The sequence below is a fragment of the Notechis scutatus genome, chromosome 2, assembly GCF_049901735.1.
Source record: "Notechis scutatus isolate UNSWTSFEM ecotype Mainland chromosome 2, rNotScu1.2, whole genome shotgun sequence".
Classification (NCBI taxonomy): domain Eukaryota; kingdom Metazoa; phylum Chordata; class Lepidosauria; order Squamata; family Elapidae; genus Notechis; species Notechis scutatus.
The window spans coordinates 89,223,538-89,240,764 of NC_142010.1; the positions used below are offsets into that span (position 1 = coordinate 89,223,538).

At 36.0% G+C, this 17,227-nt stretch overlaps 1 protein-coding gene across 2 annotated transcripts in view; it reads right to left on the reverse strand.

Annotated features, from left to right (window-relative positions):
* Positions 1-224: 224 nt before the first annotated feature.
* The window catches only part of CPEB4 (cytoplasmic polyadenylation element binding protein 4), a 58,784-nt gene continuing 41,781 nt past the window's right edge, over positions 225-17,227 (reverse strand). The window contains exons 4-10 of one of the 2 annotated variants that reach the window (XM_087955435.1): positions 16,744-16,767; positions 13,698-13,871; positions 11,993-12,082; positions 10,918-11,036; positions 9,261-9,375; positions 8,871-9,052; positions 225-4,737 (exon numbers count right to left, since the gene is read on the reverse strand). In XM_087955435.1, coding sequence (XP_087811561.1) covers positions 4,510-4,737; positions 8,871-9,052; positions 9,261-9,375; positions 10,918-11,036; positions 11,993-12,082; positions 13,698-13,871; positions 16,744-16,767 — 932 coding nt within the window. In that variant the 3' untranslated portion in view covers positions 225-4,509. The remainder of the gene's footprint in view (positions 4,738-8,870; positions 9,053-9,260; positions 9,376-10,917; positions 11,037-11,992; positions 12,083-13,697; positions 13,872-16,743; positions 16,768-17,227) is intronic. The other variant, XM_026688096.2, reaches the window with a different exon arrangement.

Below are 17,227 nucleotides of genomic sequence, written 5' to 3' on the forward strand. Positions count from 1 at the left end.
ATGGTCTCTTTAACCTTTGCAAGATTTTAGCACTTATTTTGTCCCTTAAGCTAATGAGCCTTAAAAAATGCCTCCCATACCCCCCAGTAACAGTTTTGGTTTGTACAATCTAGAAGCAATGGAGGGCATAAATGGAATACCTAATGAGGGCAGATTATTCCATCCAGAGGAGCACCAGTTATATTTTGGCCCTGAAGAGTTCAAAATAACAGACCAAGCAACTGTTGAGTTAAAAGTTTTATTCATTCAACATCTCACATTACAAATATTTAAAAATTATATGCATACTGCTATAAATAGTCATTTGCAAACTATTTAATAACATTAATTTTCCACTAGCACTTCAACAAATGAACTCTCTTAAAAAAAGAAACTTGTGTTATAACTTAGAGTAGAACATACAAAAATATGAACTTAAATTGTGAAAATGACTTTAATAAAAAATGAATTACCCTTATTTAAAATGCTATAATAAATACTACAACCTCCCCATACACAGTAAAAACTATATGGAAATTCAGCCAAGTAGTACAAGTAACTGACATACTTAAATAACTTTTCCTTCTGATAATATGAGCATTACATTGGGGAAAACATATTAGGGATTAGTAAAAACTAGACACCCACTTGCTAAAAGTTTCACTTCCAAAAAATATAACAAAAGAATCTGATGAAAATTATAAAAACTAATTATACTTTAAATTTTAAAAATATAAAAAATAAAACAGTTGAATACAATATTGTCCCAATTCTTACAATGCTATCAATCACAGTAGCTTTAAAATAAGATAATAAAATAAAGCAAATGACCAAAACCTCTTTTATTCCTTTTTTTAAAAAATAATCTCAAATTTACATTAGTAGAAAGATTGATTTCTGATTCTTTTCTTTAGAAACACCAGCAAGAAAGAGGATTTACTAGAACAGTAGAAAATGACATTTTTAAATGTCTGCAATTAAAAACAAAGAATTACACTGCAAAGATCTTCCAGAAGTCTGAAATAAGTATTGCACATAACTTGAAGTTAACTTGCCACAATTCATCACATTCAAGTTTTAAATCACCTTTTAAAACAGAAGGCTTTAACTCTTCAAGAAACAAAAAGGGGTGAATTATCAAGTCTTTCCAACAGCATCCTTATAAAACACTAAAGTCATTCACTGCAAGTTTTAGATTTGCGTTCTGCAGAGGTCTGTGTATGGAGAAGTAGATACTATATACCAAAAAAGCACGGGGCAGTGGGGTTCTTTTACATATAAAATAAATCAGAAACACTTTATTTTACATTGCAAAAATAACCATGTAATTACTCTGTAACTACATTGTAAGTACATGGCCAGTGCCATGCTTCTGAAAGAAAATGACATGCTTGTTTACACCCCTTTAAAATAAAGTGATACCCTAGGATTTTTAAACTAATTACATGTTAGTTATGCTTGGAGTGACATGGCAACTCCACTTTCCATGTAATCTGAAGGACATATTATATTAGCACTATTTCGAGTACAGAGTAATAGAGATAATCATTTATGCCCTGTAAATTGAAGTGTAACCAAATAATCTGTAAACACGCTTTTCACACAATCACCACAAGTGAATATTAGTAGAATAACATTTTTTAATATTAGTCATGCATACTAACATTACATGCCCACCATTGGGCAGGCTTGAGTTTATTTCCTTAAATATGATTTAAAAGCGCAGACACATCTCTGCAAACACCTAACATCAATTTGTTAAGATTAAAAATGGCTAAACATTCACCAAAAAACATCTGCATTTGTGTATTATTTTTAAAAATCTATTAAGAAGCAGTAGACAATTTGGGATGTTACTGTTAAACTTCTACTCTATGTTTATGCATTAAATTTCAAGAGTCTAAAGACAAACTCTCTCATTTGTCACTTTCATGCTTTTTAAAAATTTCTTTTTTTTAAGTCTCAACTTTACATATAAGTATTTCTTAAATTATATGTACACCAAATACCTGGTGCTGGGCTAAAGATGTTTAAGCAACATGCTTTCTTTTCTCTGCAAATTCTAAAATAGCATTGCCAGTGCACAACATCCATAATTCAAAATGTATGCAGAGCACTGAAATGTATAAAAAGCAGAATATAAGAAAATAAAATTTATTAAAATTATTTATATTAAAAAATGAAGTATATGAAGATCTCTCAGTAATAAAAGTACAAAAAGCTACTCTTTGCAATATGAAAAATTGAGGTATTGCATAAAGAGATATCCCGTCAGTGAAAAGTGTGCCTAAAAATGCTCACTGTTGGAAAAACAAGATATACAAAAGTAGTGCATAACAAATATACATTATGTGCATGACAAAATAAGTTAGCTACAAAAACACTGTACCGAAATTCAGCAGGTCATGTACAAAGGGAAAAAATTATTATTCAAAGCTACTTCTCAAACAGTGTTATTTCTTGTAATGGTAACCCATCTCACCTGTTCACTGGATAGGATCGGCACAATAAGACACCCCAAGCCACCTACAAGCATTTTTTTAAAAAATTAAAAGGAATATTCCAACTATAATTATGTACTTCAGAGAAAAAGGTCCCTGACAGTCTACAAAAGAGCACTCTCCATTTGCATTTCCTGTTGTCAATATTTGCAGGGATTCATTAAAAGGAGCTCCCTTTCTCTACTTGACAAGTAGACAGCAAATGTCTCCATTTTGACCTTTGGAAAATAACAAGGGTATGTATCATGTACTGAAAACCAAACTGCCTCTGATAGGTAACTGGCAATGGAGGAAAGGGATGGGGAGGAAGAGAGCTTACAAAAGGGATGCTTTTTCTCTGTAGCTGTGCTTAAGCAAGTCTTTGGTTTAAGAGTCTATGGTGGTATCGTGCCAGTTTCAGATTCCAACTGGCTTTTTCTACACACTGCTACAACCCCATTACTGTGGTTAAGAGATGAATACATTCCCTCCTATCGACTTTATCAAGATTTACAGAGCATCAAGAGTATTTCAATCTAATCAACACCACCTTGTCCCTTAGCTTTAACATATGCTGTGTTCCCCACTTACATGTTTATAACACTTCATGCATTACTCAGCAAGTTGGAGTCCTGCGACGGTTTATGTTCTGTGCTAAGTCCCAAACAATTTTTGGGGGGTCAGGATTCCTTTTACTCACTTGCTCTCTGTTGAAAGACAAGCACATCCTTTGCAGACATGCATGCCTATTCATTCAGCCAACAGTGCAAAACACCCCTGGAAACAAACTTTACTTTGCCCTCTTATAAATTGCTAGGTTACAGCTTTGTTAGGAGGTTAGAACTGGTTTCACATCCCAGAGTAAGCTCAAGAAGTAGACAAAATTTGATATGTATTGGAAGAGTGGATTAATAGTATTGGGGGGGAGAGGGAGGGGGGAATTAAAATGTACTCTTGAGGTATATCTTTAGGTTCTTGTATTTCATGTCAAAATGGAGAGCAAAGGCTGGCCTCTGATTTACATTAGTAAATTAGGATATAGAGTTCTATATAGCCATCAAAAATAAAATCTATACATTTGTTCTTCAGGAGAGGACATGCCAGTTCACAAGTTGTCATTACTTTAGCTTTGGTAGGATTTGTAGGGCTGTATTCTGATAATGAAATTTCTTTCAAAACAACAACAACAACCACAATAATAAAGAATAAGTGCACTCCCCACCCACCCCCCAGTTATAAACTGACCCAGGATTTACATTCGGGAACTTTAAAAATGTGATTGCTTGGATGAAGAACACAGATCTAAGCTCTGCCTACTCAATTAGTAAAAATTTGAATGTGGTGGGAAGTTGGAGGCACGGTGAGACACAATACTGTGCTAAAGATTTAGCTTCAGAACCCTTACATCAAACAAAAAAGAAACTTAATGCTGCTTTAAACCTTGCTCATGCATTTTTGTTGCTTTAAACATGCTCTTTTCTGTTACTAAGTTAACAGCTAACTGTTTCCATTGCTATAAAATCATCGGTGGCAAGAAAACAGGCTTCCCAGAGGCTTGGCTAGGGAAGGGGGCAAGGAGAAGGAAAGGGCGGGTCGGTTGGACAAAGTGTCAGATAAGATTCATAGTGTTCCTATCTCATGGTTACTTTAATAAAAGTAGTCTATTGATTTTGTTATTAGCAATAATTTAATTAAAAAACAAAATACTCTATTGTTTCATTTCTCTTAATATTGTTCTTTCTTCCTTCAAGAAAAGATAGCAGGAAAGCAGTGTCCTCTGGGGAGCCAGGAAGGTAAGAGAATCTGGCTTCCATGCACTGTGTTATCCATAGGAAAAGGAGTTCCCCATAAAGTTTAATGACAAGATTCTACAAAATACCTATAGGATTATAGGCCATTCTTTTGTTACACTATTTTTAAGTTACAGACTACAACAGCAGGACATGCTATCTTGAGTAAGGGGGACTAGGAAGGGAGGGCAAAGGAATCAGGAGAACAGAAGAGTGCACTTATTTTGAGGGCCTGCATATGAACACACTGCAGTAATCACTTAGTTCCAGCGGAATGAAATATGTCTTGGGCGATCTCCTCCCTCTTTCACCAGGGGCTTGTGGAATTCCCTGCCAGCGCGTGAATGGATAGCAGCCCAGCAATATTCACAGTAATACTGCAGACAGGTCACATTAGCACAGAAAAATGGAGCAAACTTTCCACCACAACGGGCCCCCTGACATTCATCACACAGCTGATCATCCAAGACATATGGCTTAACTTCCACCTGTGATGAAAGAAGGAGAGAAAATGTATACATTTCTTAAGTTTGGCCTCATTAGAGAAAAGTGTAGTCCAGGTGTGGTTGTTTTTCCTTCTCTTCCTATATTTCTACCATCCAACTATAGATACTACAGATACCTCAGTAAACACTCTCCTGCACAGTAAACAAAGCTTTGCTAGATCAGACTAGACATGGAACTAGCTCACGATCTTTTTTCCTTTTTTCAGTACTGGCTGAACAAGCAAAACAGAAAAGCGGTAGCCTTTCCCTGTTGCATGGTCTCTATCAAAAAAGTAGTAAATACTGTTCCTGACAGGCTGGCTTCAGCTTTCAACTCACTGGACAATGATATACCAGTCATTATCACTCAAAGGTGAAAAGAATAAAATTGGGGTCTGGAATATATACCTCATGTTCTGAGTTTATGTGGAGAACACAAGGAAAAAACACCCAGGTAATTACATTTCTTTTGTTGAGTTATATTTCATAAAGCTACACTCTCTACGAATTTACCTAACCCTCTTTTAAAACCATCCCAGCTTGTGGCCATTACCACATCCTGTACATGATGGCACTTCCCTATTATTTAAGATGTCTATCAAATTAACTTTGGGTTTCACAATATATACTTTCTACTGAGGTGGGTGTTTGTCTGATAAAACAACTAAAGACTCCTTAAATTAGATGAGTTTTACTCTGATTGTACCCATTATTTAAACACTGCACTAGGGGAATCTGATTAAATTAGTAATTGTACTAAATTGACATTATTTCAAGGCAATTCTGATCATATTGAATCACTCTGAAGTACAATGAGACATTCCCTGAGAATTAGAGATTTAGAATGTTTTGGTGAAATTAAATCTTTACCCCTTTCCTTGATTTAAAATTCATTAGTAGGAATGTTCTGTATAAACAACTTCACAATTTGGAGGATTTACAAATGGATCCCCTTGATTTTTTTTTTTACAAAGATAAAAGCTGAATAGTCATATAAGAACCTTAGCATTGTTTTGTAACTTTGGCATATGGGAATTCAATTTCCAGAATTCTCCAACCATCATAGTTATTGCTGAGAATTCTAGGTACAGAAGTCCAAACACGTTGACTTTGCCAAGGCTGGAAATACTGAAATATAATGCAGAGTAGGAGGGTCCTTTCAATATGGAACTCTATTGATTCACATTCCCTTTCTTCTCTCTCTCATATTATATTATATTATAATATATATTTTATATATTTTATATATATTTTATATATATTTTATATATATTTTATATATATTTTATATATATTTTATATATATATATATTCGTAGATTTTCACGGGTACAGGTATGTAGGTCTAGGTGTGTTCGGGTCTTTTCCCGTGTAAGATTAAGAGTATCTTGGCAACGTTTGGCGAGGTCCCACTCGCCATCCTCAGACTGGTGCTTTTGGCTTGCACTGGCACGGCCGAAAGCACCAGCCTGAGGATGGCAAGTGGGACCTCGCCAAACGTGCCAAGATACTCTTAATCTTACATGGGAAAAGATCCGAACACACCTAGACCTACATATATACATATATATATTTCTTAAGTTTTCGTGGGTATTTATATGTATGGTATTCAGCTTTGTTCGGGTATTTTCCCACGTCATTATAGTTGTGCTTTTAAAGTTGTAGCAACGTTTCGGCAGAATCTCATCTGCCATCATCAGGCTTCTGTATTGTGTTCGTCTGCCATCATCAGGCTTCTGTATAGTATTCGTCTGTGAGTCAGACTTTCACAGCCGTTTCTGTTTTAAATTTGGTGCTAGCCTACTCTGTGCCAGAATGTTTTTTTCTTCATCCTGATTGGTTGGGAGTCTTGGTCTGTATTTATTGGTCTTGGAGTTTGCTGTGTTCTGCTTGATTGGTGTTTCTAATATCTTCTGTCTGTTTTGTAGGTTTTTTTGTCTTGATTGGCTGGCAACATTGTGTTTCCTGTATTGGAGGCTTTTAGTGTGGCTTGGCTCTGAGTAAATGGACGGCTATCAATTATTAGGAAGCTAGGTTTCATCTGGGTGCCTGGTTGGGGTGTGTTTGAGCTGGAGGTATCAGGGGGAGTCTGTTTGTGCCAGGTGTTTGGCTGGCTTGTGGTGTGGAGATTTTTTTGTTTGAGAGTGCAGGCTTCCAGATAATTGACTCCACCAGACTGTCAATTATCTGGAAGCCTGCACTCTCAAACAAAAAAATCTCCACAAACACCTGGGCACAAAGAGACTCCCCCTGACACCTCCAGCTCAAACACCCCCCAACCAGGCACCTAGATGAAACCTAGCTTCCTAATAAATGACAGCCGTCCATTTATTCGGAGCCAAGCCGCACTAAAAGCCTCCAATACAGGAACACAATGTTGCCAGCCAATCAAGACAAAAAAAGCCACAAAACAGACAGAAGATATGAGAAACACCAATCAAACAGAACACAGCAAACTCCAAGACCAATAAACACAGACCAAGACTCCCAACTAATCAGGATGAAGAAAAAACCATTCTGGCACAGCAGTAGGCTGGCTCCAAATTTAAAACTGAAACGGCTGTGAAAGTCTGAGTCACAGACGAACACAATACAGAAGCCTGATGATGGCAGATGAGATTCTGCCGAAACATTGCTACAACTTTAAAAACACAACTATAATGACGTGGGAAAATACCCGAACAACGGTGAATATCACAAAAATGGCTCAAAATCACAAAAATTGGAAAGTACAACTTATTCATACCATTTCCACCATTAGAAGGTAGGAGAATTCATTTGCTATTTAAAATAAATTTCAAAAGATATTCTGTATCAAATAGTTAAAATTTAACTGCCAATGCAAACATAAACCAATTAATTAACCCTGACTCCATTTACACATCATGTGAATAAATGCCTTGGCTATAAATGTTATTTAATAACTCTGGATGTATGTGTGTATACATATATGTATACATTTCTATACATGTAAACTATCTGTGACTATTAAAATATGTATGTCCACAGATAAATTCTGAATTTCAAGAAGATATATTTAAGGAAGTCCTTGATCATATTATATCAAGATCTAAAACACAGGAACGGGAGAGCTACTCTTTATTAATTTCTCTCCAGTGTACATGTGCCAAACAAAGCTGCCACAGCTTTAATAATGGCAACATTTACCTATGAATCAATTCACCTTACTAAAAGCTATGGTAGAAATGTTTTAACTTCTTGCTTAGATTCTGTCAGTAATACATTACATATCCAGAAGTAGAACATTACGTGCCTTCCAGAACTGGAAGACAAGCCACACAAATCAATAATCGTTTTACTTTTTCTATCTAAGAATGGCATCATTCTAAATTGCTGGGTTAGAACAATTTAAGTTGCCAGAAAAGAGAAAAACAGTGTAGCAAAATTTGAAATGGTTCGTAACTTCTTACACCAACTTTCCCTAACCTGACTGTAACTCCCAGACAGCTTTTAGCTTGGAATTCTGGTAGTTAAAAATCTCAGTACATCTGAAGAGCACAAGGTTGGGGAATGCTGTCTTACACAGTGTCAAAACAACACGTTTCTTTCCAATCTTCTTTCCAGCGTATATGTCAATGTGATAAAAGGAGAAGTGAATTTATGTTGCAAAGATATTCTTAGTGCTGCTGACTTGGGTTGTGAAAATGTGTTGAACATTAACAGAGATGGATGTTTAAATAATCGACTATTGTTGCTGTACAGATTATATTGGATTAAAATAGAATGTGTGCAAGGAAACTTAGAAATCCAGCAGAAACATACTGGAGCTGCATGCCTTTAGCTCTGATAAAGCAGCTGCCTGTTCTACTACAAAGCATTCAGGCAGGGTGAAAGAAAGGCTAATAGTAAGCAAGTCATGCAAATGTAAAAGGATAACACTAAAAGCACAGGCTTATTTTCTGTGCCGGTGGAAAAGGCTCCAAAGGGAACAACTGGCTTTGGAGTCAAAAGGCAGTAAAAAAATCAATTCTTTGATATTTTGGATGACTGGGGGGGGGGGGGCAGCATTGCATTTAAACAGTTGTTTTTGTTGTTCCTATCATGAAATGGCACTTATATGGACATAAGCCAACAAAAGAATGCTGTGTAATAAATAGAATATGCTCTAGTACTTACCCGTTTATCTATCTCTCCATGTTGCAGCTGAACAAAGCGGGCACTGATAGCAGCTATATAACTCTGTTGATTGGAAAATGCAACACGCCCAGCTCCTTTTGGGTACTTCAGTTCAGGGTCAGTATCAATTCCAGCATAGCAAACTCCTCCATACAGCCGATCCATTATCATTGCAAGCTCCACTAAAATAAAGTAACAACAAATATGCACATAAATCCCCCTTTTTTTCCCTAGGCTTTGGGCAATGGAGTTTCTACTCTTCTATCTAAATTTCTGTTCTTCTATCTGAAAATAATGAGAATGTCAGCAAAAGTTAATAAGCATATTTCCATATCAGAAATTCTCAACAGCAAGGTCACTTGGACAAAGTCAACAAGCCAATTTCCATACCTGCTCGTAAGGGTCGTGGAACTCCGCCTACAAAAATGGTTTTCCGTGGATCCAGAGGTTGTGAGCCATCCATCACAAAATCACTGTCACTAAGATTCCAAGGTCGGATCTGAACCTGCAAGTAGAAAACAGGACTTTATATACAGTTCTAACTATGAATCAGAATGGATTTTTTTTCATAGCACTAACACATTATTATTTTGTGCCTGATCATGTATATCAATTCAAGGCAATGAACATATCTAATACTCCTGCCTCACATTTTCCCTGCAAAACCAACCCTGTGATGTGGGTTGGGTGAGAGTGGTTGGCCCAAAGTCGCCCAGCTGGTTTTCATGCCTAAGTGAGGCCTAGAACTCACAGCAATACAGTCACATCCCAGTAATACAGAGAACAGAGAGATTCCACATTCCTCCGCTGTTATTTATCCATTTGCTTCAGCTGATCCATTAATGGAAGTGTCATCTGTGCATGCACATGCTTGGTCAAATGATAGGAAATCCTCAAAGAGGCTTTGCCAGCTTCAAGAGGAAGATAGCACCTCAACATTATAATCAAGACATTCAGAGGGGAAGTTACTTCACAAAGCTTCTCTTTGAATGAATCCCAGAGCCTTATTAAATAACCATGAAGGTACTGAAAGGAATTGCTGAGAAGAGGAATTGCTTTAAGAAGCTCTTCACAAGTCCTGGTCATGTTACTATTGCATCATTTTTCCTTCAGATTCAAAGAGCTACAGAGCCCTAGTATTTAGTCTGCAGGATGGAGATGCCCAACACCTGCTTGACCATCAAAATAACCATGTAAATATTCTACAAAGTCTCCATAGAAACTATAATAGAATCTGTATCTTTACTTTATCATGATCCCACTACAGACAAAATCCACTCTCCCCCCAAGTAATTAACTTCTATAGATAAAATTAACACTCCCTCCCAAAAAGAATTCTCCCAAAATTCTTCCATTTATGCTTCTTCCTTTTGATTTGTCCAGATTTTGGCTTGTGCACAGAGGTGAGGACCAAATGTGCATGGAAAAACTTCAAAAATAATCCATACGTAAAGAGAGGTCATTGAGACTAAACAATAAATTATAGTGCAGGGGACCCTGAACTTGCAGTTTGATAAGCAACAATTAGCCAGTAGTTGTGTAGTGCCCGAGACTCAATAGTTCAAGGAGAAAGGAAAAACAAATCCTGTTCCTCCTGAGTGAAAAACCTACACATAATTTGTAGTTATATATATATATATATATATATTTGGTTTCACGGTATTTATATGAATGGTATTCAGCTTTGTTCGGTATTTTCCCACGTCATTGTAGTTGTGCTTTTAAAAGTTGTAGCAGCGTTTCGGCAGAATCTCCTCTGCCATCATCAGGCTTCTGTATTGTTCGTCCAGAAGCCTGTGATGGCAGACTGAATTCAGACGGACACAATACAGAAGCCTGATGATAATGAGATTCTGTGAAAGCTGCCAACTTTAAAAGCACCATACATGACGTGGAAAATACAAAAAACTGAAGCCATATATATATATATATATTTACATATATATATATATATATATATATATATATATATATATATATATATATATATATATTTATTTATTTACATATATAATTTGTAAACTTCATATATCTCCAAGCCACATACTGGTTTATCTTTAATCGTGGGACTAGAAACACACAGGTAGAGTTTTCCATCCTCTTCAATACATGCATCAATCAAAGCCTGTACAGAGCTTTCATCTTGGAACAACAAAAAGGCATATCCTAGATAGAGAAGAAAGAAACATGATTTGTTCACTATGTATAGTATATGATGTATTGAAACTTTCTATTTTGTGTGTACTTAGATATAACCATGCCAAAAAAAGGAAAATCATGATTTCATATTTAAAAAAAGAGGTTGGGGGGGTGGGGCGAGGGTCATTTTCCAAAATAGGAGTAGGTATAGTCTAACCCAAATGCTATTATTTGAGAGATAACAAATAAATTACAAAACTTCATCCATTCCTTCCTTAGACTGAAATTTAATCTGAATGTCACTGCTTTACTCTACAGAGAAGAAATAGAAGGGGGATTAAAGAAACCAAAGAAATCACGGGGGAAAAACAGAAGCAAGTTGAACAGTAGATAAAAAGTTCAAACTAAAAAAAGTGAAAAGTGTAGATAAAAAGCGCCAACTTGAAGATCAGAAGTAAAATGGAGTCAGAACAGCAATGACAAAATACTTCAAATAAGAAGGTGGACTAATGAGCACTTCATATTACTTTAAGATTAGCAGTAGTATTGAAATATGCTTTTGTGATCATGAAAATTCAGGTCTATAATAGAAAATGTGTTGAAGAGACATCCATGTTAAAATCTCAAATGATAAAATTCACTCTATGAATCATAAAATTGCAAGGTTCAGACTATCACATTGAATTCTACACTCCATGCAGAAATCCAGAATTAAAGCATCTACAGCAGATGGCTATCCAGCCCCTATTTGAACAGATCCAATGAAGAGTCCACAGCTCTTCCTATTAAGAAAATTTCCTAGCACTAATAACATATTTTCATGAGGAGAGATAATCTTTCAACTAACATAGCTTTTATAGAAATTATTATTATTATTATTATTATTATTATTATTATTATTATTATTATTATTATTATTATTATTATTATTAGTTCTGAACAATTTTAGAGAAGGACAGGATTCATGAAGTAACAAAATTTACCTTTAGGAGGAAAATACGATTTGCTTTCAGCTTTATGAGGCCAATCTACAATCAATGGGCCAAAACGACGAAAGCTGGCTGTGATCTCATCTGCAAGTTGGTGAACCAAACAAAGAGAGAGAGAAAAATCTTCATTTTTTTTTTCAAGGGGAAGGGTCCCAAATAAAGCAATTTAAGCAATTCAATGATAATACTCAGGTAATACTAGGCAACCCAAATATGAGAGACAGCAAGTATCATAAAAAGGGAAAAAATCTGAATCCAAGAACTGTACATTTAACAAAAAAGCAAACAGTTTAAATATCAAAGCTGTGGCTTTAAGGTTACAAATAAAGATTTGCAGCAACCCACTTAAAGTAATTAATGACTGAATTTGAGCAGTTTTTACTGCCTAGCTCCAGGCATTCTCCCACAGCTAACTTGCAGAGCTTGCATCAAGAGCAAGTTGTTCAGCACGGACTTGCGAAAGGTGGGGGGAAAGGAAAAAGAATGTAGCAGAGCCTAGTCACGCCTACTGCTTACGTCATAGGCCTAAGCTGTATCTGTGCACATCATCTGAGCTGGACCTCAGACTATCTTCAGCAGCACTTGCACAAAGCAATTATGTAACTGCTGCAGAGGCGAGAATGCAGATTCGTTAGCAGAAAGCAAAGGCTTCAAAGCCTTTCTTCAATTTCTAAATTCAGCTCAGGTGATCTGCACACTGGTTAATATTACCCACATGCACAATTCTTTTTAAAGTGCACCGTGGAATTGTTTCACTCAGTTTAATTTTAAAATAAGCTGGGGACTGAAACGCTATTTATACGCAACACAGAGCCTGAAAAATTATTTGATCTGCCCTCCCCATGTGCATTTTCTATTTTACTTAAATTCTTCCTAAGGTATTTGGAGGCGGGGTTCATATACTTGTGTCGGAGTTTATTTCTTCATAATCTGATGTTTTTATCATGATGAAAGTAACAGAAATATTTATCTGGGGGAAAAGGAAATATCATAGATATTTTTTATGTATACAGCTTAAATTTATACATTTATTACCCAGAATTACAGGATTTAAAAAATAGAGCTAGAAATCCCTAAAGAATTTCTTTACATTTCTTTTTTGAAAAAAGCACCAGTGTTATTCTAATTAGCCTAAAAATTAAAATAAAATAAGGAGATTCCCTTTGTCTAGTAGACTTTTAAATCAAGGCAAATATTGCCATCAGTTACAGTTAATGTTCATATGCCCAGCATGCTCCTTATGCTTAAATGGATTTTTTTTCAGCAGTAATTCATCCCTCTGGTGAAATATATGGTGATAGCAAAGAAATAATGCATTATATATTGTTCCCTTAAATAGATGAAGCACTGCACTGTATTTTAAATCAGATACTGACTAAAATGTGTGCCTATTATAATCATCTTCAAAATAAAAGACCTTCATAAAGAGTTTTATGATGTCATAATATCTAACTAAATGAAGCAAATGTATAAAACATATCTCATAAACTGTGCAACCCACACCTCCTTATCATCACAATTCATAACCTAAAAGCTTGGATATTTGGCAGCTCATAGATTTATACAATTTACATTGCCTGAAAAACTGCCCGAAGCGAGCTCATGAAAATGCTACAATCTGGCATGATTATCCTCTTTTCCATAGGGTTGCACTTGGCCATGGGTGTGTATTTTTGGCAATACTAATATCCAAATATACCTTCATCGATATCAGGTGGCAGACCACCCACAAACACCTTGCGAGAGTACCGTTCAACTCGCTCGCCATTCTGATGAGAGAAGCAGTGTGGTGATCCTAAGCCGCTATGGAGAGTCTGATCCCCACGTCCATCATCCAGAAACCCATCTTCCATTGGGAACAGGGAGGACTGACCTATAGTTGAAAAGACAAAATGTGTCTGTGTATGTGCATGTATAATATGCATATGTGTATTTCTCAAAACATACCAGCAGAATAATAGCTGCCTATTTTCTTATTCTTTCTCCTGTCACAAAGACCCATTATTAATTATACAGATACACAATATTATCTGAATGACTTTGTACAGAAAAGCTGGCTGAATCTTGGTATCATTAAATGGTGCACTATGCCAAGCGTGTCATAGACAAATGTTCTATTCCAAACACAGAGACTATTTTTTTCCCCAAGTATATGCTTCAAAAATATTCTACACCAAGTAATTATTGATCAAGCCCCAATGATCTTGGGACATTGCAAGTACAAGATTTTAGTCACATCCATACGATCATACAGTTCAAGTAAAATATTCCACATCTATCTTACATTTAGATCTCACAGCTCTTTGTCCTTATTGACAAAAACAGTAATAAAAAGCCAAAGGAAAATGGAGGAAAAAGACGGGACCCTTTTACCTATATTCTCACTGAGGTGGCATACTAATAGTATAACCATACTTATAAGAATAATAAGTATGGCAGGTCTAATAAAACTGGACAATTAGTGCAGAAGAACAATTAAAGGATTATTATGCTGAGGATAACCAAGTTCCATCCCTCTTGGTCATGAAACTTGGTCAATGTCCTCATACTGGTCACTATTTATTTCATGTATATTCTAAATTCTGTAGAAAATAGCTAGGAAAGAAATGTAATATATGTTTCAATAATAAAGAAATCAGTATTATAAGTCAGTTAATGGTCCCTGGTCCACAAGTACCCACAGGTAAATTATTTACCCAAGTCTATTAAAATTGTCCTTTTCCAGGAGCTTATTAAATGTGATCAGAATGCTGTGTGGGTTTTTTTTAAAAGGAGAACAGGAGAAGGGCTTATTTTCTGCTTGAAGCTTGCTTTTACAATTACCAGAGCATGCTCACCACTGAAACGGTAAAAAAAAATAAGTTGAAGATTTAAGGTTAAGAATTCAAAAATGAGGCAGTAACTTCTCATTTTATAACCTGCCAAAACTATAAATAGGACCTGAAGACTGAAGACAGTTTTTAACAAAGATGGTTCTAGTTAGAATCATATATAACCACCACTCAAAATCACCTCAGGGGAGCCAGACCTCAATGACTTCTTTTCTTGGCACATTACACTAGACTAGTTAGTGCCTCAGCTAGGAACATTACACCATTATTTTTGCTGTTCATTTTTTTTACTATTGTAATTACTGTATTAGTGTTAAGTATTGTTCTCACAACATAGTGATTCCATTACAACTGGTCTTGTGTTTCTCTCTAGTATTCTAGTTCATATAGGATTAACATTTATATGAAATGAATACAGACATGTATTAACACCTTTCCCTTTATCTTATACCTCCCCGGAGGATGCCATGTTGTTTAGTATACAGTACATCATGTCTGTTGAAATTATAGCAATATAAAAGCTGTAGAAGTCATTCCTTTTATATGTATTATAAAATGCTAAAGATACACCACCAGTCAATAGTGAAATCCAGATGCACCAAATGGAATTGTGACATTTCATCTTCCAAACGCCAGTGTGCATGCACACCAAGAGCATTGAACAAGTGCAGTGCAGGGAAAGTGGCAGTTCCAGGGATCCAATCCTGGAGCCACTGTTCTTAGTTAAAGGGCAAAGAAGTAAACATCCCCATCTCCCCTCCCCATCTCTTACTATCTTTGATAAAGTAGCTCTGACACTGGCTTCAGGAAAGGGTTGAGGCACAGAAACTATAGACATGCACACAGGGACAACATTTTGATCACTAATGAAGTCATAACAATTTACCAGTTTGCCATAACCTACCAAAACTGGAAAAAAAAAAACAAGCTCCATTTAGAAAAAAAAAGCACTGTGCCAATCAATTTTCATGATCTGTATTCTTCTGAAAAACTGAATCCTCTCAAATTAATAATTTGAATTCCATAGTGCTGCAGAGCCTCTTTTTAGCATGAATTCTCCAACCGCTGACCCTTTTTGGGGAGAGATTTCTTACAGTGATTTCCCCACCAACATTTCAGTCCAGGTAGCACCGAGGAAGCTAACAAAGTGGCATCTGTCTATGATTGTTAGGTCAGCATGCACGGTTCAAAGATATGGTTGTAGCATCTTAGTTCTCATCCCACAGATTTTTAAAAAGCACCTATGTGACTTAATTGCCAGGCTTCCTTTTTTAGTGATGTAAAATCTCCCAAACTGTATATTGTGGTCCTGCTAGTGCCTGCAAGGCAGTTTTGTGCTATTGAAGAACCCCCCAAAACAAAGACATTGCTCAGATGCAGAGAATTTCAGCTTGATCACAGAAGTTAGATAAGAGAAATGCAGTGTGAAATTACCTCTATCACACGGCTCAACATCTTGAGGGACATGCAAATCATTACTAAGTATTAAAAATGTTTGGAAGAATGCCAGTGCTAACAGCCACAAGAAATTATGATGACAATTAATGTTGCCTGCGGGAGAGACCTGGAAATTCAAGTCATTTAGGTGCTTCCGTAAGTAAGTAACCCTCTTCTCCTACTAGCACCCAGCTGAAGCTATCATTAATGTGTATTTTAATTTTGGAAGTTCTTGCTAAAAATACTGTTTGCTACCCACTCACTCTGTATTTAATATATTATGTTAATTCTGCCTCGCCATCATGTTCTGGGATATGCTACTTTCAGTAGGTAACGTTAGCACAGCATGCACATTGAAGAAGCCTGCCCCATCCACCTGTCCCCTTTAAAAACTTCTGATCTTTCAGAAACAGCTGGTGCATTAGTGATGCCATAAGACATTTTAAACATCAGAAAATTAAAGAGGAATGTTGTTACCTCGCCTTCTCCCATATGTCCTTGCTGCATGTCAAATGAGAAGAAAAACAGCCTTTCAAACATTGTTAAATAAAAATTAAATAGAGATAGAGAAAAAAGATACGCTATTTCACCTCCATATAGCCTCAGTGGTTCTCAAGCATTAGTGCAGTGCAGACCACATAAAATAGTTTTTTTTTTTAAATCTCAAACACATCAGAACCGCTAACAAAGATATCTAATTTTTAAAATGCTACCTTTTAGCTGCTTTGTGCTTACTAGAGTATCCAGTGGATTGCAACTTTATTAGCATATCTGGTATTTCTAAGAGGCTGCAACCTTGGATTTTGATCAGTCTATCAGTTTCTTAACAATCATATTTTGTTTTCAGTGAGCCAATATCTTCAATTAAGATTTACAAGGGAAGCAATTGACCATGTGATTACCATGAATCCAGAGTTAGGAATGTTAATGCCTGTGAAACATTAACATGTTTATCGCACCC